This window comes from Anopheles nili, chromosome 3 (assembly GCF_943737925.1).
Source record: "Anopheles nili chromosome 3, idAnoNiliSN_F5_01, whole genome shotgun sequence".
In the NCBI taxonomy this organism is placed as follows: Eukaryota; Metazoa; Arthropoda; class Insecta; order Diptera; family Culicidae; genus Anopheles; species Anopheles nili.
In genome coordinates this window covers 15641570-15664728 of record NC_071292.1, presented here as the reverse complement: position 1 = coordinate 15664728, position 23159 = coordinate 15641570, and the positions used below count along the sequence as shown (strand labels likewise).

The window sequence follows — 23159 nt, the reverse complement described above, 5'->3', positions numbered from 1 at the left end:
CGAGGCAAAAGGATCGATCTCAAGGATTTAGTCTCACCGCGGTACTACGAGGGATTAGTGGTTTCGAATTGTTAAGCTTCCTTTCGCTCGGGAATCGGGACGCCACATTCTCGTGGCCCATCTGGGGAATACTGTGGCTCTCCTCAACACCAGCTCACACCAGCTCGACAATCAGCTCGTGAGGCAAGTGCTTTGCGAAAATGCGAGTGAAATGCTACAAATGCCTACGCGAACGGAAGGGAGGCGAACGCACCACGATGAAATCGCAAGGGCATGCGAGAGGATTGCGCGAAATGCATCATTGCACCCGACGCATTCGACCGATCAACCGGTGTTCCAGCCCCACTAGCTACCCCATCAAACAGATGCCGATCCGATCGGCATGGCCCACTGCCACAAGACAACCCCGCGAAAAGAGAACGGCCAGTGAAAATTGTATAACCACCGGCTGGGCGTTTGAGAGCGACTCGAATAGTGGCTTCGACGTCTCCAGATTCAGGTCAACCCCGAGGGAGAATCTAAAGGAAAACCACCATCGGTGGCGTTTTTCCTGCACCCCGTCAGAAATTATGCAATCCACCCCCAACAGTGCATTCTTTTCTCCGGCGCATGCCTACCCCATTTCGCTGCTTTTCCCATCGGATTGATTGCGCACGCGAAGCGTAGAATCGAAATAAATAAATTCACGACGCCGCTAACGCCGTCGTCAATAGTTACGCATCGCGTCCCTTGTTTCGTTCGAGTAGTTTCTCAAAATGCGGTTAATTAAGCCGAACGAACAAGGCGAACAGGGCGCTGGCGTGCCGTTTTCGTTGCACCAACCGATCGATTGTTTCGTCTTCGGTTCGCATCTGCTGCTTCTGCTGCTGCAGGTCGTCAGCTGGTGATTACTTTCTAATGAATTTTGCTTTTAGATTCCCTTTTTCCCTCCACTGCTGCCGCCCACGATCAATGAATAAACATATTTTAATAACATAATTACCGTTCGGTTACCTTTTTGAATAATTTGCAAACTCGATCGTGTTGCGAAATGCAGCAAACAAATAGCTTCCAATTGCAAGGCCTGCAAATGGACACGGCCGCCAAACAGTCGTAGGCTTGTACTGAACGCATTAATGTACGCACTGCAATCTTATCGCCTTCGTTGTCAATCAGAATTACGGTCGCTCTGTAGTAACGTACAAATAAAGAAACAATTTATGTTTCCCCAGGATAGCAGGATCACTTTACAAAACCGCCCCGTGAACCAGTTCTATTGGAATGGTAAAACAACCTCAAAAAACAAACGCAAAACTGGTTCGGGACGAAACCGCGTCCGCTGGCTGACGCTTCGGTGACAAGTGTTGCAATTTTCAGCTGCATGTGTCCCCTCGAATTAAAGAAAACCCTCAATGAGGACAGTTTCGCACCCCAATCGTGACGGGGTGCGTAATGAATGCGACGGCTTTCTAGGTACCTTGGAGCTGCGTTGCTGCATGCTGTAGCGTTCTGAATGCTTTCAAAAAGCGTCCCCCAGATGGTCTCGGTGCACACAAATCGCAATAATCCCTCCATTTTAGCCCTTTTGAGAATGTAAAATCCGAGTGGAAACAAAGAAAAACCCGAAACATGTTGCCATGTCGGCGAGAAGGCTCGACCTAGAACGTTCTGCCACCGGTGACCGGTTTCTTCGATCGTTTTATTCGTTCAAGGATCCTCGCGGGACCTTCGATGATATTTAAGACGGTTTCGCTTCCACCAACGGAACGGGATGCAAGAATTTTCAACCAAGAATGCTTCCTCGTACCAACCGGGAATGCTCGCGAGAAATGCTCAAGAAGGGCGTGTTTTAAGGTGAACGGAGACGAGCTACCATTCAGAACCGTTCCGGGTGAACTTTAAGCATCCGGGCTATCCTTGAAGGGCAACCTTATGTAACGTAACATACTTCCAGCGATTTCCGGGGGGAAAGGCTGCCTTTTTTGCGCCATTCTATTTGCTGGGAATGTGCCATTTCCTGCTCCGAATTGGAGGCATGTCCCCGTAAGAGGGATTTTAAGGCCAAGGTCTCTAAATGAAAATAAAATTCCAACCGACCGTGCCCAAAGTACGCATGTGGGATTACAAAATTTAGATAAGGTTTTTTTTTCGTGGTTTCGTAGTTAAATTCTAAAATAGTGGTCCCACTCCCAAGGTCGTTTTATTTCGTGCCAGCAGCGCTAATGGAGCAGAACCGATCTCGATTTAAATGTCACATACCGCGTAAACGCCGCAATCGCTGTCACAACCGATAAAACCGCCTCGCAGGGGTTGTAGAGGGTAAATGCATTTGGCGATAAAATCTCGATCACCCGAAAATTAAACTCGTAACACTCAATTCCACCTCCCCGGGAAACGCGCCCAGTGGAACCAAATAAATAATATTAGCTGGGTAAATAAAAAAAAGCTCACACACACACAGTCATCTGGACGGGCTTTTCTCCTACGCCACGGCACACCATAAATACGGCGGTAATCTTTTTACGATCGATTTTATTTCGCCGCTTTTTCGTACCCAACCGAGTATCACCTTCGTTCGCCGGAATTTCGTTCCAGTTACCAAAGACCGCAGTGAGGTGATCGATCGATCGTAACGCACCCCACCCAACGGGGGTAGAGATAAATCCTTCCCCATGGGGTGAAAAAGCTACCGAAAAAGCCACGGGCGGAAGAAAATGTGCGCGACTTCACCTTCTTACCCCGAGGCGGCCGGTCACCGGGTGTGACTGAAACAATGGCCCATGGAATCGTAGAAAGCACCCAACCACGCGCCCAAAAACCCACCCCTATATTGTCCACCCCTTTAGCTCCACCGGTGAGGATGAGAGGGCTGGTTTTCGCGCGTGGACCAACGCGGCATAAATCTTGTCCACTCTAATTTATACGATAAAACCCATCGGCGGGTGAAAATAAACTAATTCCGAATGGTAATCCTGTGTGCGCCCGTGCGTCGCCTTCGATCCTCGGCGGTGCGTTCGGGGCATTTTTCGAATGGATCGAATATTTATGACACTTCCACACTCGGCTGGTGCGTGGTGCGTGGTCTGTGGGGTGGATATTGATTTTCCGTCAGCGAAAAAGGGGTTCAAAAAGCACACACTTGCTTCCTTTCAGCTGAAAGAGAAGCAAGCTCTGGACGAAAGCTCGGCCCAGTCACTTCCCGATCGTGCCACGAGGGACAGTATCAAATTGAACCCCGGGACCATCTAAATCGCACCCCTTATCGAGCATTTTCTCACGCCACTTTGGCCGTCCATTTTGTCCACCTGTCGGGCGAGATTGCACCCCTTTTCGGAAAGCCATACTCGAGCGTGCCAAGATTGGCCACGAAACGAGATCGCATCACACCAACAACGGTGAGCCGAAATTTGCAGCACAAGCTTACGCGCGCCCATTTACAACGCCTCGTTCAGTTCCTCATGCCAGGGAGGCGTTTGCTTTTCTTTCGTTCCTTTTTTGTTTTTTGCAAACATTCCAATTTGCCAAACGTTTTTTTCTTCTTTCACCCGTGCTTTCGTTTCAAACCTTTTTGCTGCGCTTCGCCAGCCGCAGGGTGTTATGTGATGGAAGGATAAGCAGCGACGGGCAAAATCAAACAGTGACGGGCAATTAGCCAATCAAACGCCCCATACGGCACCAATCACCGCGGCGCGGCCCGAACTGGACGGGATAAATTGGGAAATATAAACGGCAAGGGAACGCCAAGTGGCATTATTATGCACAGCACCCACCACCATCTTCCGCACGCAAGATGGCGAATGTGATATGAGCAACATAAAACATAGCAACAAAAAATCAGATCCCCCATTAATTCCCCATCCACCAGCATCGTCCTAGTGGCCCGCTCGAGTCACGGCCACAGTTGCATCACATTCCATTTAGTTCGCAACGAACCAAACCAAAAGGCCCATCGCAGTAGGCATGTCCGAAGAAATGCAACCGCCTGCTTCGATGGTGAGGCGAAAGCTTGCATCTTTCAAAGCTTTCCCACCTGACATGCGCATGACAGCGGCTTGAGCCGAATCACGCGTGTCACTATCAACTCGTACAAAGCGCAGCGATGTCGTTGGGCGGAAAATTATCTATGCCGAATTGGGGAAGAATGGGGCAAACGAGCGAAAACAAAAAATCAACAACACGACACACACTCCATTTTTCGGATGCACACACCACGTTTTGGGGGGAGGGATGAAACTGAAGAAGAAAAACTACCCCTTCGATGTGGCTCGGACAAAAAAAAACCTTCGCCAGTCGGCTTTTTCCACCATGCGACAGGTTGAATCGTCCCGAGGAGCCAGTTTTTCTCGCGCAACTGCATCGAACCGCCCCCCTATTTGCCTATGGTTATGGCACAGTGACCTTTCGCGTGAAACGGTACCATTTCGGCTCGCGGGAGGTTTGGTTTTTGCATTATGTATGCATTTTGCATTACAAAACGTGCGTGCTACCGGTCGGATGACACACGGTGGGGTGAACTTTCTTGCCGAGTCGGTGACACCGGCCGATATTCGGCCCGATTGGCCCTGATTCGAGCGCGCAAAGAATGAAGAAACGTTATCGTTAGGTAATCGCGAATCGTGCGCATTTTTATCGTCCCTGACGAGTCGGCGCGTCAAAATTTGGGTAAAGATGCCATTCTTGTTTTCGTGTGCCGCTTTTAAGCTTTCTAAATCACTCTTCATCGACGATCGTTTCTTCAAATGTCGCAGCTTTCTAAATCACCCATCACGCATGTCATGATTAGCGGCACCATCATTATCCTACATTTGAATCTTCTCTCGATCAGCACAAAACGGTTACATAAAGAGGAACGAAAAATAAATCACCTCTTCAACCCGTTAGCTGCGAAAAACAATGTTCTAGACACTCCCTGCAAGAACGACTTAAATTCATCAATCCTCAGCCCCCGTTTGAGCGTGTTTTGTGTTTATTTTCCACCCGCCAATCAATCTTGCGGCAGATAATTTTCACTTTATGCTTGCTGACACTTTCAGCATCGTGGGAATATCGCAGCACATTTCGTGATCCTCGCTGATGCGACACCACCGAAGAAGAAGTGAACAAACATCTAATTCCTCGGAAAATAACCGACACGAAACGCAACCAACCGGCAACCACTTGCCACGCCGAGAGCGACATTAATGTCCTTGCTCCACCGGGAGGGCGTCATCGAATCAATCAAACGTAGTTCCGTTTTGCGAAACTATTTCTCTTCCACGAGCTGAGGGTTCCACCTCCATGTCGGCATGGTCACGCTCTCGCCTAATGGTGGCGACAATGCCGTTTCCGTCGTACTTTTCGATGGAGTCTCACAGACCTTGAAGCACACCAAAGGCCACATAAATCATCGGTCGCGATCGGTCCGGGCAATTGCAGTTCATTGCGCGATAAAGGTGCGACCTTTAATTGATGCGAAAGCTAGCGGTTAGAATGGTGCGAAACTCCGCAGAAGTGAAGGAATATTAATCAAACAAAAAAACGTGGTTGAAAGGAGCGAGCTGGATGAGCATTCTCGAGCGAAACCGGAACCGAACACTAAACGCGATGGATGATGAAATTGAGAGCTATTTGTAGCACAAATGGTTTACAGAAATAACAAAGACCCATGAAAATGCAAAAACGTTTACAATCACCATGCATGCTTTGTAAACATTAATTTTAAATTAAAGCTGCGCGGTGTGTGCTTTTATTCCATTTAATACGTAAGACGCGGGACTTTGAAGCTGAGAATCTAATCTATGCGTGAGAATCCACCAGATCGAGCGATCGTTGATGAACACCTGGTGCTTCACATTCCGGCATCAGATAGCACGAAGATGGGTTCGCTTAGATTAGCCGACGGGTCTCCTCTCGGTGAGACAATAAAACATAAATCATAAATTCATCACCTAAAATTGAGGCACGTCTCTCTCTCTCTCATTTGCTCTCTCACTAACAGCCGTGGCACATTCCCAGCTACCGGTGGACTGAATTCGAACGAATAAATTGACCATTTTTTCCCCCCGCACGATCACCACACGGCTTGGGAGCTCCGATTTCGGGTGATCGTTAATTAATTGGTGGTGTAATAACCATTAATCATACGATGTCGTCCTCCGCTGACATTCGAGCTATCGTTTTAGCCAGCCCCGACGTTCACATGGCCGCTAGAAGATCACGGACCAAAGCGATCGCACCGTTTAATTAGAACCATTACGAACCGCTCGAAAGGTGGCCCGTGCTGGGAGGGTGGTTTATTTATGGTACAATGTTCGATCCAACCCCAGAAAGGCGTCTAATATCTTGCCAGTCTAATGCCAAGCTCGCTAGCGGACGAAACGATAAACGACACCTTATTCGGTAAGTACCGGAGCCAAGGAGGATGCGGGCTTTGGTTTATGTTACCCCCTAATACCGGACACCCCATTTCACCTTGGCGACGAGGGAATATGCCACCGAGATCCGAGAAGCAAATGGCGAGTTTCCCATTCTCTAAACGAACCCCGGACGGAAAGGGCACGATGGGAGTAATATATTTTCTTTTTTTTTTTCTCCGATGATCAATGATCATCGGCACCGGCGTAAGGATTGTCTGCAAATTTACCACCGAAACCTTCGCCTCGAGTGCTTCCCACTCACACACACACACAGAAATGGTCTTCTTCCCTTCGCCGGTGGTGGAAGGACATCCTGGTTCGTGTTGACTCCCACGCTTGGCTGGCTGAGAAGAGAATATCGCAAAATGTTTCAAAGCCTCCGAGCGACTGGCTGCGAGATCCGTTTGCGAACGATTAGCATTTTTCAAATTCATATCAAATTATCAACTGAAGGTGGTAATTTAAAGCAACAGCAAACAAAAAACACACACACAACCGTTCGTGCTTGCGAGTATTATAATTCTCGATTCAAGGCTCTTGCCTAGGTTGGGTTGAAACCTTTTTGTGGATCTTTTTTGCATGTCCTTTGCACGCACAGCGATCGCCTTCGGGTGTACATGGATCACACGATCGTAAGGGATCATGACCCATTTTTTTAGGGGGAGGTTAGCCAATTAAAGGCACTCTTCGAAGGTCGAAAGGGGCACATGAAAGTATGCCTAATATTTCTTTTCTCCCCATCGGAGTTTCGTTTCCCTTTCGTTGCGTACCCAAAATTGAACCCGAAAAAAATGCCCCCATCGGTAATTAAAGAATGTTAATCTGCCACCAGTGAATGTAGCACTTAATTCCCACAAGCAAAGTAAAACAACCGCTGGATTCCGCTGGAACGATTGCTTCCCGAGTGATCCTCAAGCGCGTCCATTAAAATCGCACGCCCAAAGCAGAAATTAAAACATTCCGTTCGTTCAATGTTTCGGCCATTTTTTTTTTGCGCGCGCTCATTTTCACCCCACCCATCGACCCATTGTAGGGTAAAACCTCCCCCCCTATCCGAAGCCTGCGATCGAGAACCAATAGGAGCTGGAGCTCGTGGTCTCGCTGGAAAAAGGCATCTGCGAAACAATTCCGCGTAACCTTGCGTTCTGCCCGTGAGGTTTCGTGGGCCAGTTTTTTGTTTCGTTTGTTTGTTGGGTGTGCATTTGTTTCGCGTTCCGTTGTTCGGTTGGTTTATTGAGCATTCACGCAAACAAACAAGCAAACAACAAAAAATCCCAACAATCCCCTTCGAAGTTATTCGCGGCGCGGTTTTCATACCACCCAAAACGCTCAAACCCTGCGCAGGTTCACTTTTCCGGCACCCAAAAAAGGCCGGTCGCACGAAAAACCAGATCGCGTGCACCCTGAAAGGGCCCTGAGGTGGGCACTTTTGGGGAGGGGGGGGGGGCGGTCAAAAATAAATAAATAAATGAGCAAATAAATAAATACTCACATCTGCACGAAAACAAAAAAGGAGGACATCGCAACGGTTTCGAGTGGCTTTCGTCCACGATCGCGATGGGTTTTTTTTTGGGGAGGTGGCTGCACAAATGAAAGTGAACCGAGCGGGCACATAAAATCAGAACAGCATAATTTATGCTCCCGAGCAGCTCGGTCGAGGCTGGGAAACCTGGGAAACTGAAGGCCTCGCCCGAGCTAAACGATCGCGCTCATGAAAATAAAGCTTCTGGTGGGGTTTTGTGATCGTGCGCTGTTTTTGGAAGAATTAAAGCACGCTGAAGCTTTCAATGATGTGCTTTACTCCGCTGAGGCCACAGCTAGAATGCCGTAAATAAATAAATTAAAAATTAAATTGCATCGTGATCTAATCGCGCCTTTGACAAATATCTATTGGTTGATAGTAATGTCATCGCTTTCATTGAAGGAGCTGCTCAACATCGTGATCATGAACGCAACGCGTCTGTTCCAGAGCAACCGACGTCGTCCTACACTCGATTGCCACCTTCAACAGCTGCAAGGACACCTGCTAGCGGTATTTTCGAACACGATTCTTAGCCGCACTTGAATCCCATCTAATTAATTATCGACTTATCTGGCGATGGATTTACGGGCTAAAGGAACGTCATAATTTTCTCGTTCCAAACTAAACGTGTCCAAAAGTGTCACCAAGGGGTGGGAGCGAAAGGAGGAGAGAGAGAGAGGGATGCAAGTGATCTCCTTCACCACCCACACCCGGTTCAGCAAGATGGCGGCTAACAGTGAACTGGCGCAAACCATGATTAGCTCACTCGAGATCGGTTAATTAAAATGCAATTTTGCATTTTATCTGTATCGATTTTGTTGCCCCAGCCGGTTTGGCGTTGAGGGGAACTAGGGGGGGGGGGGTGGGGGGGGACAGGGGGTCAGTTGTGTGCCCAAAAGGGTTGTTGTGGATTTTTGTTGTACATTTTTGTCGCTTCCGTCGACGCTGTCAACTGCCAGAATGATCGCTCGATCGCGAGTTTCCTTCGAAGGTTAGCTGGTTAGCTGGACTTGCGCTAGAGCTGCAAGAACTGTGTCTTACTACAAAGAACAGGTCAGATTGGGCAGGTGAGAGTGCATTAGAACCCTTAGGCACGTGGAAAACACAGCAAAGCTTCTGAGTTAGAGCTGCTGTTAGCATCGAATCGGTTGCAGTTGTCAAAAGCTTTGACATTAAACGAGCGCACAAAATCGCCCGTTCTCGAGCGTCTGAATTGCAGCTCAAAAAAACCGAAGGTATTCGACCCTGACCGGAGGATCTGGCGGTTTACTGGCACGTCTGCACACGACCCAAAAGCCATCCGATCGTCACGCAGATCTGCAACGCCAAAGGGAGCAACACAATTGGACACAATCGGGTCCGGGTCGGTAGCGGCTGCTGAAACTGACGCATAACTGGGTCGCGTGTGATGAGATGAGATGACCTATTCTTTGCTGGGGTGGATGGCAAACTGGACCAGTGGGTTTGAATGAAAAAAGCAAAGAAAATGGGGGGTTTGTGCCTTTGTGAACGCGCAAAACTGGAAGATAGGACGTGACTGATGGTGGTTTGGTTCCTTTCCATCACGTCACGTGCACCAGGTGTTGGCAGTCGCTGGGGGAGTCACCCTTACGCTTCTGACCTCGATGGGGTCGATTTTGCATGCCACGGGAGCTTTGTGGGGTGACATTTCACCCGCCAGGACGAGTGGAGCGAGTGGTTGCTGGGAAGGAGAACGGTTGGCCAGAAACGCAACGGAAGCAGTGGTAATTGGTGGCAGGCGAGCCCTGGCATCCTGGGTTGAAATGGGGGTTGAACACGCGAGCTAAGAAGTTGACGAGAACATTGACTAAACGTATGGCGAAGGCGAGTAAATTTGTAGTTAGACAATCTGCTTGCTAGCCTGTGATAAGCGGGGGTTTTATCTGTAGAATGCTCTGCAGCTGGCAAATTAGCTACATTTGAAAATAAAAGAATACGTACACATGATGCCAAAGAAGCAAATGATGCTGAATTAAATATATTTCGTCGATTGCAAATGTCCTTTTGCCGCAATCACCATCATCGGTGCATTATTTACAATGAGACAAAAAGGACAATGGACAAAGAAACTGTTACCAGAAGAAGATATAATTGAGCTCTTTCCACAAAGGACGATTCAAGAGTAAACCTATAGAAATAGAGTATTAAAAGATAGACAAATCCTAAATACGGTCTGGCAGTCCATAAATAAATATTAATTAATAGACAGATACTCATTCATTCCAAGGACCTCGCGTCCATCGCGAGGACAAAATATGCATTTTCTCGTTCCATATCATTGTACATTTACATTGCTGCATTCAGTTGCGTAAATTGGATATCATTTCTCTAACCAAGATCGATTGTAACCCATGAACCAGGCAAACTCTTTTAAAATTAATTTTTGAAAAGTTTTTGCTTTGAAAATAATGTTTAAAAATAGCGCCTATCACGGGAGCAAAGCAGGCTTTGAGTACGCTATTGCACGTGCAAACAGTGTGTAAACCGAATAAAAATGGAAAATATAACCGACCCGCGTTTTGTACGGCCAAAACAGGCCGATTTTTCACATAAGTAACAGGAGTGCATACCAGCCAAGAGGCTACATTTTGCGGGACCGAAACGACTCAAACTGTGCTACAACGAAAGTGTACTACGTTGTACTAAAAAACCGCCCTAGTCGCCCATAGATGGCGCTACCCAACTATGCAAGTGAAATATTTCAAACATGAAATATTTCAAGCGTTACTGCTGTTTAGCGCCATCTATGGGTCAGATTTGAAACTTTTGTACAACGGCACCCAACACGTGTTACAGCGGTTGGTATCATTTTTTGAATCAAAATTTTTAACTCCTAAGTGTCCTGCGCTCCTGTTACTTTTGTGAAAATTGTGCTCAGAATCACTTGTGCGAAATTTTGACGACAAATTTTTTCAACAATTTCCTGCTTTCGGACCCATACATTTTTTGATCGTTGACAGTTCTCCCACCGGATCGGACCCGGCGAACTCTGAGTCCGAAACGCAGAAAGAAGATCGCACGCATACTGCGTTGTTTGTTTGACATTTCGGTCAAATATTATCATTTTTAAATATTCATTGTTAAAAGAACATCCTTTCATTTAGCTTAAGCACTGCACAACCGTGAACTGTATTTTGCTGAGATTATTCCATGAGGTTGTAAAGCTGATCGGTATCAGTTGTAATCAGTGTTTTTAAATGTTTGGAAGCCATATAAAAAAGAAAACAAAACCTGTTTGAGCTGGGGTGGTAACGACTGTGGTAACGATGACAACCAAACGGAACAAACATAACGCCTCGTAGCGGAAAACCCGTATTTTAGCTCAGTTTATGTGGTAAAATATGTTCAGGAGAGTAAAGTGCCGGTGTATAGTGAATGTTTAAACACATTACTCAACGCTTATTGCAAATGTGAATGCATGAATGTAAGAAAACGATCACAAATGTTGAATATAAACGATCGTTACCGATACCGCCACGACGCCACTGCGGCCAACGACCTTTACGAGCGAATAAAATCGACAGCATAAGTTTAGCAAACAAACGCTATCATGCGGTAAAAGTATGGCCGTTTTGTACGGGTTGTTTCAAAGCGTGTTTAATGCTTATCGATTGATTTTGCAGGCATTTCTTCGAAAATAAACCCAACATCCTGACGTATTCAGCGTAACGACGCACATACCGATACACATGCACCATGGAAATGGCCGCAATGGATGACCACGATTCGGCCACCTACTCCATCGATTCGGAACCGGATCGAAAGCCAATATCGATCGACGATGTCGTCCTTCCGACCGTACGGCGTAGTGCTGTACAAATTATGTCCCTGTCGCCTCGTCGCCAACCGAAAAAACCCTCAACCGGTTGCGGGGACGGAAGTACTATCCAAATAACTAAGCTCGTTATAAGAACGCCTCCCGGAAGCCCCAAACGGCAACCCAAAACACCCGGAATCATTGTCCGATCCATACAAACGTTCGCCGGACCGGGTCTTACGGGTGCCGTAGTTCACGGGCAGGAATCTGTGGCCCCAAAACCGAACTGTGTGCTGGTGGAAAATCGAAATGTGTCCGAGGAACCGGCACCGTACCGGATCATTCCGATCCACGCCGGTCAAAAGAACAAAACTAGCCGGAAGGAGTTTGACGTTCGTCAAAGTGAGCGGGAAAGTGCGACGAACGAGTTTCATGCTTTTTTGAGGGAAAGTTTTAAAGAAAATAAAACACCACCCCCGTCCTCGCCTCCGCCAGTGGCGCTTAAAGTCCTTAACGCTGTAATTGGCCATTCGGAATCAGAGAGTGCATCCACGGGGGCTAGAAATGTCGGAAAACCTACGCTGCAAATGGTGGAAAATGAATCAATGAATGTCAAGGATCACCCTGTTTCTAGTGTGCTAGAATCTAAGTGTGCCGTGGAACCGTCGTTAGCTTCTCCACCGATTCCAGCAACCCGTAGATCGTTGTTGCTCGCGGAAACACAAAATCCACCAGAGTTAGTTCAAACGTTAACCGAAGGAACCGTGATTGAAAGTGTTAAACCCTCGAAACAAGCATCAACCGAAGTCAGCACAATGGCATCGTTGAAGCAAATAACACAAGAACCTCACGCAATTGTTGAAGCAACCAAGCCCCCAACACGTGTTCAACCGATTCGTGCAAAGGCGCAGGAAACAACTACGGTTAAATCCACGAAAAAGCCGCCACCTGTTCCCGTGGTGGAACCCGTAAAGAAAAAGGAAAAATCTTACGATCCTGCACGGGCCCGAGAGTTCATGAAGGAGCAGCAAGCGAAACGACGCCAGGAGAAAAAGGAAGCTCCAACCATCGGCGGCATCGCCGGTGGGACCGTGAAAAGTGCTGCAAAAAATGATCTTATTAAACAGCGCCTGGAAACGTTGCGGCAAAGCTCCCAGAAACTGGTGATCAATAGCGTTCAGAAAGCCCGCAGGCGAACGCAATCCTGCGTCCCAGCTGAGACACGTGCTAAGGAACGAGGGCAAATGAAGGGGAAAGATGTGCCGCCTAGTCAACCGAGATCTCGTCCTGTTGCAATGCGACCGACGACGGGAATGCGCAGGTTTTCATCGACGCCATCGCTACGATTAACGAACAACCCTGTGAAACATAATGTCGCGAATCAGGGAAATGACGTCAGGGTTCCATTGAATAAACCTAAAGATGCTTCCGTTGCATCGAGTGTGCTTAAACGACCTTCTGTAGGCAGCCAAATAACTGATGAACGATCGGGGAATAAATCTAACGCGACCAGTGGGAAATCTTCTAACCCATCGAGCGCTAGTTCCCGTACCATTAGCAAGCAACCATCGGAACCAAGCCTAAAGATCGGTATTTTACGCAAACCGGAGAGCATTGCCCTGGACGACATTCTACCGTTTAGTCCACTGAAGGTTCCTGCAGCGTCCTTGCGGGGTCGAGGCTCTACGGCGGGAATGGTTAATGCGCAGTTGATAGTGATCAAAGCCGATGATCAAACGGATGAAGTGGAAAAAGAATTAAAGCTTCAGGTGCCAGAAGTATCACTTATTCCACTTCCCAACGCTTCGCATGAACCTGTCACACAATCGGCCGAGAGTGTCCTCAAAAGGATGGAGGAACAGCTCCCACAGGATCATCAAACACAACCGGTCAAAAGCATTCCGTCTTGGTTGAAGCAATCGCTTCGTCAACCCGATCCATACCCTTTCATTGTGGCCGTACGAAAGAAGCTAGAAGCCGTACAGAATGTCCGTGAGGAGAAAAACCACTCGAAGGATGTGCTGGAAGCGGGAAAGCATGAGCTCGAACTACCCATTTCAAGGTGTAACGCGTATCTGGGTGAGATTGAACGTGTACCGTACATAAGGAAAAGGCCAACACCCGCGACTCAGCTTCCTAATCGGACCGAATTTGATGTAAAACCCGTAAACAAACAGCCAGTTGAGATTGCGGGCGACGGATCGGCAATTATGACCAAAATTTCTCAGTGTTCATCCTCGAACACTACGTCCGAGATTAGTTCCATTAAATCAGACATTGCTCCCCCGCTACCTCCGCTGCTGTGTAGTACCAGAATTGAGGTACCAAATCCTTCAGCTGGGACAATCCCCGCCGCTATTGGTGATCCTATCAGTCCATTATCGCTGGATCGGATTTCTCTCATGAAAATTGCTACTCCCGCTAGCATTACGCGATTATCAACTTCCAATGATTCTGTCAAATTCAAGGATGCCCCGAAGGAGGATGAGAGCCACGTATCTCGACTGTTAAATGTACCCCGTACGCTTGGCCAGCGTCCGTCCGTTGATCCACAGCTTGAAAGATCCCAGCGGGAATTGGAATATCAGCGATTGCTGGAGTCGTTCAACCGGAGCCTGACACACGTGATCGAAGTCAATCAACAGCTTTATTCTGCGCTTAAAAATGTCCCTACAAATCCATCAGCTCCATCACTGCCGCAAGAGGTGTTGAGAATCCGAGATGAGATGACGCAAACCTCACTGCCCGTAAGCAACGTGTCAAAGGCTAAAAAATATGGACCTCCGCGTCCATTGGGAGGAAGCACAACAACAGCATCAAATTACAGTGACGATTTTGAGCACCAGAGTCAATCGGAAAGACCGCAAACTCCGGACAAAAAGTCTACCGATACAGTAGGTTCTTCAACAACTACTGCCTCCTCGTCAACGACGGATTCCTCGTCGTCCTCTTCGTCGTCATCCTCTGCCAGTAACAGCAGTTCCAGCCATGGGTCCGTTGATAGCAATAATACTAGCTCTTCTCGAACGTCCTCGTCTCTGACCCACGATGGTCATAATAATTCTCCTCGCAGCGAGGCAGTCCTTGCCCGTCAGGAACCACATGGAACTGATGATGAACGAAAGGCGACGAGCAATGCTACCACCGCGCAGTCTAGTGATTTCGATTCGCGATCGTTCAGTCTCTCGGATAGCCACAACAACACGACCAACAATCATCCCCCAATGCCCGAAGAATATCTACCATCATTCGAGGAGAGCTTACGCAGGGATCAACTGTCCTCCGATCAGCAGCAGCAGCAGCACAAAAGCGCTGGCGATCGCAGCAAGGACAACAGAAATGAACGCCAACTAATCCTTGCGGATGGTTCGCGAGAGAGCACCATAAGCGAACGGATCAATCGTGATCAAGAGGTGGAAGAATCGTTCAGTTTGAAGCACGTGGAGGACGCGAACGATGTCAAGGTGAACGCTGTGCCCCAGAAAGGTGGATCGTCGGATGAAAGTATGGAGAAAACTGTCCTACCGGAAAAAAGGTTCAAAGATCCCGTTATCTTTGAAGAAAACGCGGATGCAACGATCAACTCCGATCTGCTGAACGCCATGTTTAATCGAACGGATTTGGAAGTGTCGATACTTTCCACCACCGTATCGGAGACGAATCTGAGCTATTCATCCATCGGAATGGTCAGTTAGCATTCTTATTTCACCTTCATCGTGTTCGGGGAATGATGCATTATTTCGATTACTTTCTCACACAGTTCGATCAACTAATTCAAAACGAGCGCAGCAAGGAAGAGCACCTCGTATCGCGCGTCCAGTCCAAGCAAAAGGCACTTCTCAACCGAGCCAAAGGACAGCTTGCCTGGTTGGAGCTTCAAAAGCAGCGCTATCGGGAAAAGGGCATGACCGATCAAATATCGGCCGTGAAGAAGAAACAGCGTGCGATTTTGCTACGGCTCGAAAAGAATCGAGCCGAATTGTTCCGGTATGTAATAGGCGTAAGCAAAGCGCAGTGCTCACGAGACTGTCCTTTACATGATCCATTCTCTATACTCGTAGGCAAATGAAATCCTCCACGGAGTCGTCCCGCAGCATGAGTAACAATCCGGTGTCGTTGAAATCTGTGGATAATAAGCTGTCCTCGTACTGCTCGTCACCGGCCGCGACAAATTCCGGCTCGTTAACTTTGCGCAAATCATCCAGCAGTGTCCAACGGCATTCCCGTACACCGGATGGTATGCATCAGCGTCAGGGAAGAATCACTGGCACTACGACGATGACTACGAGTAATTCTATACATATTGCCATCCGTGGTCGAGAGCTGCAACCGAACGACCGCTTGGAGGAGTAAGTAAAAGGAAGATTTTTTTGTGTTGAGTGTAAATATTGACCATGGAATCACGTTTTCAGCATCTTGCTACAGCGAGAAGATGAGTTGCGCAAACGCAAAGAGCACGTACATCGTCTGCTCGAATGGCACCGGAAATTGGAAAAAGATGAGCAAGACTTGATTGCGGTGGAAGACCGACTACTCGCCTACAATACCCGTAAGTTGGAGTCTGCAAACAGCCCGCGGAAGGAGCATACCATCGAAGCGCGGGTGCGGAACATTGAGAAGAGTCTTCGAACACTTCAAAGCATCCCAACGGCTGTTCCGCGCAGGGATAAGATGAATGCGTGCGTCGGTAATCAACAGGAGCTGCTTTCCTCGAATGGAAGCAACGAGTCAAATGGTTGCATAAAGGAATCAGAAGAAGAAATCGTCCTAACGGGAGGCAGCAAGCTCAATAGGCTCTGGTATCGGTTAACCGGTATGAAAGAACAACGGTACGAACCGGGACGTAATTATCCAATAACGCGACCTCACCTGGAGGCATTGTACGAAGATGCGAAACGTTGCGTTCTCGAAGGATTCCAGCGAAACGATGGCCATTTGAAGGAGACACTGCTCGAGCAATCGATCGGAAAACATAGTCGTGAGAGTGGCGAAACAACCATAAATACTACGGCAAGTGCCGAGGGTAATGCTTCATTGCAAACTACTGTTACCGCTGCTCAGGTGCCACCGGAAAAGGAAGAAGAGAAAATTCAAGCAGACGAAAACGTTTCGGAATTTGTGCAACCAGCGCCTATGAAGGAAATTGAACTCCCCAGCCAAGAGGAACCGGAATCGGGCGTACCGATGATGGAGAACGATGCGAAATGTCTGCTCTCGTCTACAGTTAACTCTTGGTCACCGAACTGCAGGAGAAGCATTGAGTCGGTAGAGTTTCACACAATGGAAGAAACGGCATCGCAAGAATATCAGTCCGATGTGGTAGACGAGCAAGAAGCGGCTGCAGAAATCGAAGAACCAGCTAAAAGTGAAAGCTATTCCATGACGTTCGAGGAACATTCAGCCGAGGGCATTATCAAAGAGGTGGAGGCTCATGAAACAACCCAACCACTGATCGAAGATATGTCCTTGCCACCAATGCTGCTCACCAATTCGCTATCCATGCTCGGTGAGGACGATTCGGAGTCGAGTAGCAGCTGCGAGAGTAGCGCAACGGTAGAACTTTCCGTTCCGCTGTTGGACGGGAATGCTACGGAAGAAAAGCGATCATCCGACGAGCACGAACCAGATACCATGAGCAACGATGGTTCCGTTTCGATCGCACAATCTCTGGATGAAGTAAGCACTAGCAGCTGTATTTCCAGTGGAACGACTCCCACGACAGTAACTCCAACGTTGACGAACGAGGTGATCGAGGAAGGCACCATGCCTACCGTCGAGGAGGAACAGAATAAGGACGAAAGTGTCACGGTAGAGAGCAACGATACGCCGAGTGCCTCGGGTGCTGAATACGAAGAAGACGTATACAGCCTTAAATCAAAAAGTGTCTCTACTCCCCCTCGAAGTGTAGCTTCGGAGCTGGAACAACGTCTCGTCACGTTGCACGATGAACTGGAAGAACTGAGTGAGACTTTCGAAAGAACGCCATTGATGAGGTCCCCAACGGCACTCTCTGGGATGGCAAAGCGGCCGGAAGATCATAACAGTTCCGAGGAGACGATCACGTTCGAGGATGGTGGTGATGAAAGCGACGAAAGTCCTTCGCTAGATGAACCCACGAAAGCAGAACAGGAAGACGCATCATCTGGCGATGTTTCGGAAGGTGGAAATGCGGCAAAAATAGAAGTAAAGGTTCGCACGAAAGCGGTGCTACCTGTAAACGATAAAATCGTGTCTAGTTCCAGTAATTTTACTTGTAATCGCGACTATCCGGCACCTCCACAGCCACCACACAGCCATCAGTTTCATCTCCAACCGGAAGGATTGCCACCATCGATTCCCTCTGGCGTAACGGTCCGGATGCCTGACATCATCAACGAGGCGGAAGTTCTTCGACGGCAGCAGCTGCAAATCGAGCAAGAGATCAAAGAACTCGAGCAGCAGGTTGGATTTTTCCGCGAGATCCCGAACAAACCGCCACCGCCGTACATTCCCCCAGCCAACGGCAGCCCTCTGGCATTGCTGTTCCCATGCGAGCTCCGTATTGACGAGCTGATCGATGGACGCGTAGAAGAGCTGCATCGCGATCGTATCGCTCCGGAGCGATTGGGATCGGACCACGTGACAAACGTGTACGAAAAACTGATCCTCGACATGTGCAACGAGCTGTATCGTGATCTACGTCCTGCGGATCCGACCGTGTCGTTTCGCACCATCCCACACGATAAACGGCCGCTTGTGTTCCACAACCCTCCTGATGCGCTGTACTGCATGAAGGACTACCTGCGCCAGAAGGTACGGCGTGTGCTAAGCGAGGCCCAGCTCGCACTCCAGCAGCAACAGCATCAGCATCAGCAGGCTCAGCTCCTGCTTCATCATCAGCTGCAGCAAGCACATCCGACGGCGTCACAGCTGCACCATCACCACTTGTTGCATCATCACTGCGCGACCACTGTACCCTTTATGTTTGCGAACGGTTGCGCCAACAAACGCAAACCCGATCAAGTCGACGAGATACTGAAGCAGGAAACACACGACGATGATCCACGCTGGACCAACTTCGATCGCGAAGAGATCGAGGTGAAAAATCGCATCACGGATGAGCTGCTGAAATCGCTGCTCACCGAAGCACTGCAGGACATGACCGAGGCGTTCGAGCGCAAAACCAAGGGTAGGACTGTGGGCGCGAAAAAGGAAAGTGCCATGTAGGTGCCATTCGTTCGCGTTGCGCACTTGAGAAGCCGAATCATAGAGCTAAGAGTTTCAGGGAGAACACCCAAGACAAGAGAAACCCCTCGGAAATCGTATGTGATAGCTACCGATAAAAAGTGCATTTTTTATGTTCTAAGTACTGTAGGTTGTACTTAGTTAGCCATAGCGAGTAGTAAATTAGGGACTAGTTATCACCAGCTGTGTCACGACAACAGCTTTCATGGACTGATTTTAAATATGGTACACGTAAATGCCGGGTAAACCTGCATCCATCCGCTGGTAAGCCCTTATTTTAATGTTACGTTTCGTGAGTAGCACTAGCTACTATGCAAACATTGTAGTGCAAATAAAATATTCGTTGTGGTGTGCAAATTTCTTTCTTACGTGTTATAATAATCAGTTATATTAGTCTCAGCATCGTTGTTAAAGCTTAGACTGCATTTTTACCTGTCTTTTCTGATGCGAAGATAAGCGATTCTATAACGGATTATTGAGCCAACTATCGTCGGTTAACAACACGTGTTCGATCGGGACATGTGTGCCGGCGTGCAAATATGGCAATACTTCCCACAACCAGGTTGATTGTAGCTGTTGGCTACCATTACCGAAGTGTGACTCCTGATCTACCGGAGGTGAATTCCTCAAGAAATAATATAACACTTTCAGTTTCGATTGTTTTCATCATGGTGGTATATTTGCGCTTATGTCTATTTGTCCCGCGGTAGTCTGGACAATTGCTACTTCCGGGTAAGGGTAGTAATATTCAATGAAACGGGAACCTGTGAACGACCAACTACATAGCAGGCATGCCATTCTAGTTTTTCTCTTGTTTTCAGAGCTGAAGTAGGGTGTTGCTTTAATTAAAAATAATTATAAAACAGTGTGCTCAATACAAGTGGATAAAATTGAACTTACATACATAAATATTATTTAATTTTTTCGCGTGCTCGACACAGCACTCCTTTCTTGCTGACTTTTTTTATTCTAAGTGAGCAGCAAAGTATTCCTACCAGTGGTTTAAGACGCAAATGCCTTCAACTCGATCGTCCTTTTCGGTGTAGATGAATCATTCATATAGGTATTGCGATATTGGTAATATTTGAGCGTTTTACTTTGTCACAAACATTGGCCATCGAGTCTTCTGCTGCAAGAAGATGGGTCTCTTATTTGTCCATGGCATTTATGGCGTTTTACACGAAACGGCGCGTAGGAAATGGCTTGTGCTGGTGCCCAGCAAACGGATGAACTTTTTCAACGCAACAAACAGAAGCAAAAAAAGTATGGACATGCCGCGGATGTACCCATAACCGTGATCCACCGTCCTTACATGTTTGAGGGTATGCCAAGAATAAAACAAACTTCTGCTGTTATGAACCCTCCCACCCGTCGATCCTGCACTGTTCGCGCACCGTTAATAGCAAGTCTGCTTCTCAATCATCAGTAATGCTTGCTTTCTACTTAATCGTTTAATTTTAACAATACTTGAAACACATCCGTTAAACGTTCGCTGCTGTTTACAATTAGCTTATTGTTTCTCGACCTATCTTGAGCTCGCTGAGGTTGCTGCTATTGCTTTAACGAGGTTGGTTTTGGATCATTACTGCTATGGACTGCGCGCTAGTGCTTCAAATGAACGTTGCAATCGGGCGACAAACAATGAAACGTCTGCTGACGCTCCCTAAAACACCACAGAATGTACAAACCATACGATCCTTAAGCGTTAGTTCGAAGGCTGCAGCTCCATTTTGCACGCACTCCATCGCAGCACAGTGTGCGCGCTCTTGGCGTAACATAATCTAAAGCAATGCTGGCAGAGCTTTTCCCACTAGTGTTGAACGGTTACATTGGGTTGGAAGAAACGAGTTAAAAGACGCACGTCAACCGAGCTACGTCGGTGGTGACAAACTCCGCGGAGGTAGAACACCATTTGCGGTTCAGATTGGCTTGAACGTTGGCTGTGGTTGCGATTCGCGGTCGGCACATGCTGCTGACGGTGGTACGATAGTGGCTACGCAAGGGCAGTCGTTACAATCGGTGCATCGGTGATTAGATTGGTTTGCTGCTCGAGAGAAGGATGTACTATATGGAGTGCGTTTGGCGCTGCTGCTGCGATCGTACCGGCACGAGTATTAACTCTTCATATCGGCCCCAACCGGTGCTCCTCCTTCTTTTTTCTGTTGCTTTTGTCGCATGATATCAGCGTCGCTGAAAAGGATAATTTGTCAAATGGTCATTAGTCTCATTAGATATTGAAGTTATATGATCTTTACAAGGATCTGATACCAGTGATTTCATATTCTTAAGACACAATTACACTTTTGTAGTAAAACAGAGCTATCAAACAAAATTATTTGGAGCCGGCAGCATTATAAAAAAGCAAACTCTCCGAAGAAATATCTTCAACCACGTAATATTATCTCCCCAATCAACCTAACTTTAAGGCACATGTGTTATCAACCAGAATCCATCAGGTTGTTCATTGGCCCAATACTTACGCCGATAAAAATGCCGTTTAAAAGAACAATTACGTCTAACGATATCAAACCAGCATAAAAAACATGTAAGCACACTTACCGCTGTTTTCGTTGCTCATGGGACAGTCCATCTTCACGTTGTTTCGGTTTATCGGCATTCTTTTTCTGGTTCTTTGCTCGGGCCAATTCGCGCTGGTTTCCACCTAAAGCAAATAGGAAAAAGATATGCTTAGTACGTTTCACCCGTGGCCAAAATGCACTGCGTTGTTATCGGACAAGTTTACAGCGCAGAAACAAAAACATAAACAAAGCCTGTCTTCTCCTACCACAGGCCACATTCCACTAACCGGTTTGCTGCTTTCGAGTGTTTTATGAAAGCGTTTTATCATCCTTTTTTTTATTTGTCTTCAACGGAAGATGAGTTCGAGCAACTTCAACAATTTATATAAGACAACGCGGCTCAAACTACACAGCGAATGGAACCATTGTATACAGAGAAGCCGATAGAGACAACAACGTTTTCTCCAACTGATTTCTCTTTTTGCTATTCAAAGCCCTTCGGCGGGGACACAAATATTAGGCAAGAGGTTTCGAACTTACCCGGAAAAAACGACAAGGGACATTCACCGATAACGTCATTAGGAAGAATGTAGGAAAGATGCAGCAAAGAAAATGCTCGACAGATGATATTAATAGCAAACCGAATCGACTAACATCCAGCAAGGTGTCCATGTAAAGGCAACGAGGATGGATAAATCGTTTGGACATAGAATGAGAAATTGGGCTCGCTATTTACACTCACAGCGATGCATCTGCATCTTGTGATGATGGCCTCGATAAAAGAGCAGCATTACGTCGTTTAGATGACGAAAGCAAAAATCTCTTCACTGCATACTGTCTTCCACTGCGAAAGGATGCACTACGCCACCATTGCGAGATAACAAACCGGCACCGAACTGTGAAAAACACGCTTCAGCTAGTTGAATACTTACGGGTCATTTTCTATTTTAAAATCGAGTAGAATACGCCAAAACAACTCCCGAGTGTGATGTCGCTAATCGATGTTCGTCCTTACGGCTTGTTTCGCGGCGCGATCCTCAATCAGATGCTTGCTACGCAGCAATCCCTATGGCACGAAGTGATAACCGTGGAGGATTAGGTTCGCCCTGATTTTGAAGGCGAACAGGCCGGGAAAGATACCGATCGATGGAAAGCCCCGCTTGCGAAGACCGAGCTGCAGCCAACCTGCACGGATTTTTGTGATGTGTTTTTTGCCTGTGGGTTTCCTTCTAGAAAAGTCCAAAGCATTATTTTTTATGGTACATGCTGTCAAACATATTTGGATTCATCTTGCGGAGTTTATACTATTAGCCTCAATACTGTGCCAGCATAGTTGGACTGCGCTACAAATGTTGCTGCAGCCCTGATCACAATGTTTCGAATTATTCGAGGCTTTAGCCCATCCTGCTGTGCTATTATGAACATACATATGCAGTATAAATCTATAAAAAATAAACAAGGAATGCCCAAAATGGTGGACCTCATTTTTCATTAGAAATTCGTCGGGGAAGCAAAAACGCTCCATGTGCAAATTTTGTACCTTTTCCAATGGCATTTGAATATGCTAAATGAAACAAAACCTATCCATACGCATATATAAGTTTCTCATGTTAACTATAACCGCCAAGCAGTGAAAGGCGCATGGACAAATCAAACTACACAGACCAAAGGCGTTAATCACAAAATAACTTTGCAATTTCGATACAAAATAGTTTCTAATAACTGTACCCAGTATCAATGGT

The 23159-nt window shown here is 47.3% G+C and overlaps 2 protein-coding genes across 2 annotated transcripts; one reads left to right on the top strand and one right to left on the bottom strand.

Annotated features, from left to right (window-relative positions):
- Positions 1-11628: 11628 nt before the first annotated feature.
- On the top strand, positions 11629-18914 carry LOC128723773 (uncharacterized). The gene is made up of 5 exons (XM_053817539.1): positions 11629-12192; positions 12580-15360; positions 15435-15661; positions 15736-16023; positions 16087-18914. The coding sequence occupies exons 1-5, from the start codon at positions 11629-11631 to the stop codon at positions 18878-18880; spliced, it is 6654 nt and encodes a 2217-aa protein (XP_053673514.1). The 3' UTR covers positions 18881-18914.
- A 642-nt stretch (positions 18915-19556) lies between these two features.
- LOC128727815 (putative SERF-like protein) lies at positions 19557-22649 on the bottom strand. The gene is made up of 3 exons (XM_053821759.1): positions 22350-22649; positions 21458-21560; positions 19557-21088 (listed from the first exon to the last, which is right to left on the bottom strand). The coding sequence occupies exons 1-3, from the start codon at positions 22354-22356 to the stop codon at positions 21013-21015; spliced, it is 186 nt and encodes a 61-aa protein (XP_053677734.1). The 5' UTR covers positions 22357-22649; the 3' UTR covers positions 19557-21012.
- Between the last annotated feature and the right edge of the window lie 510 nt (positions 22650-23159).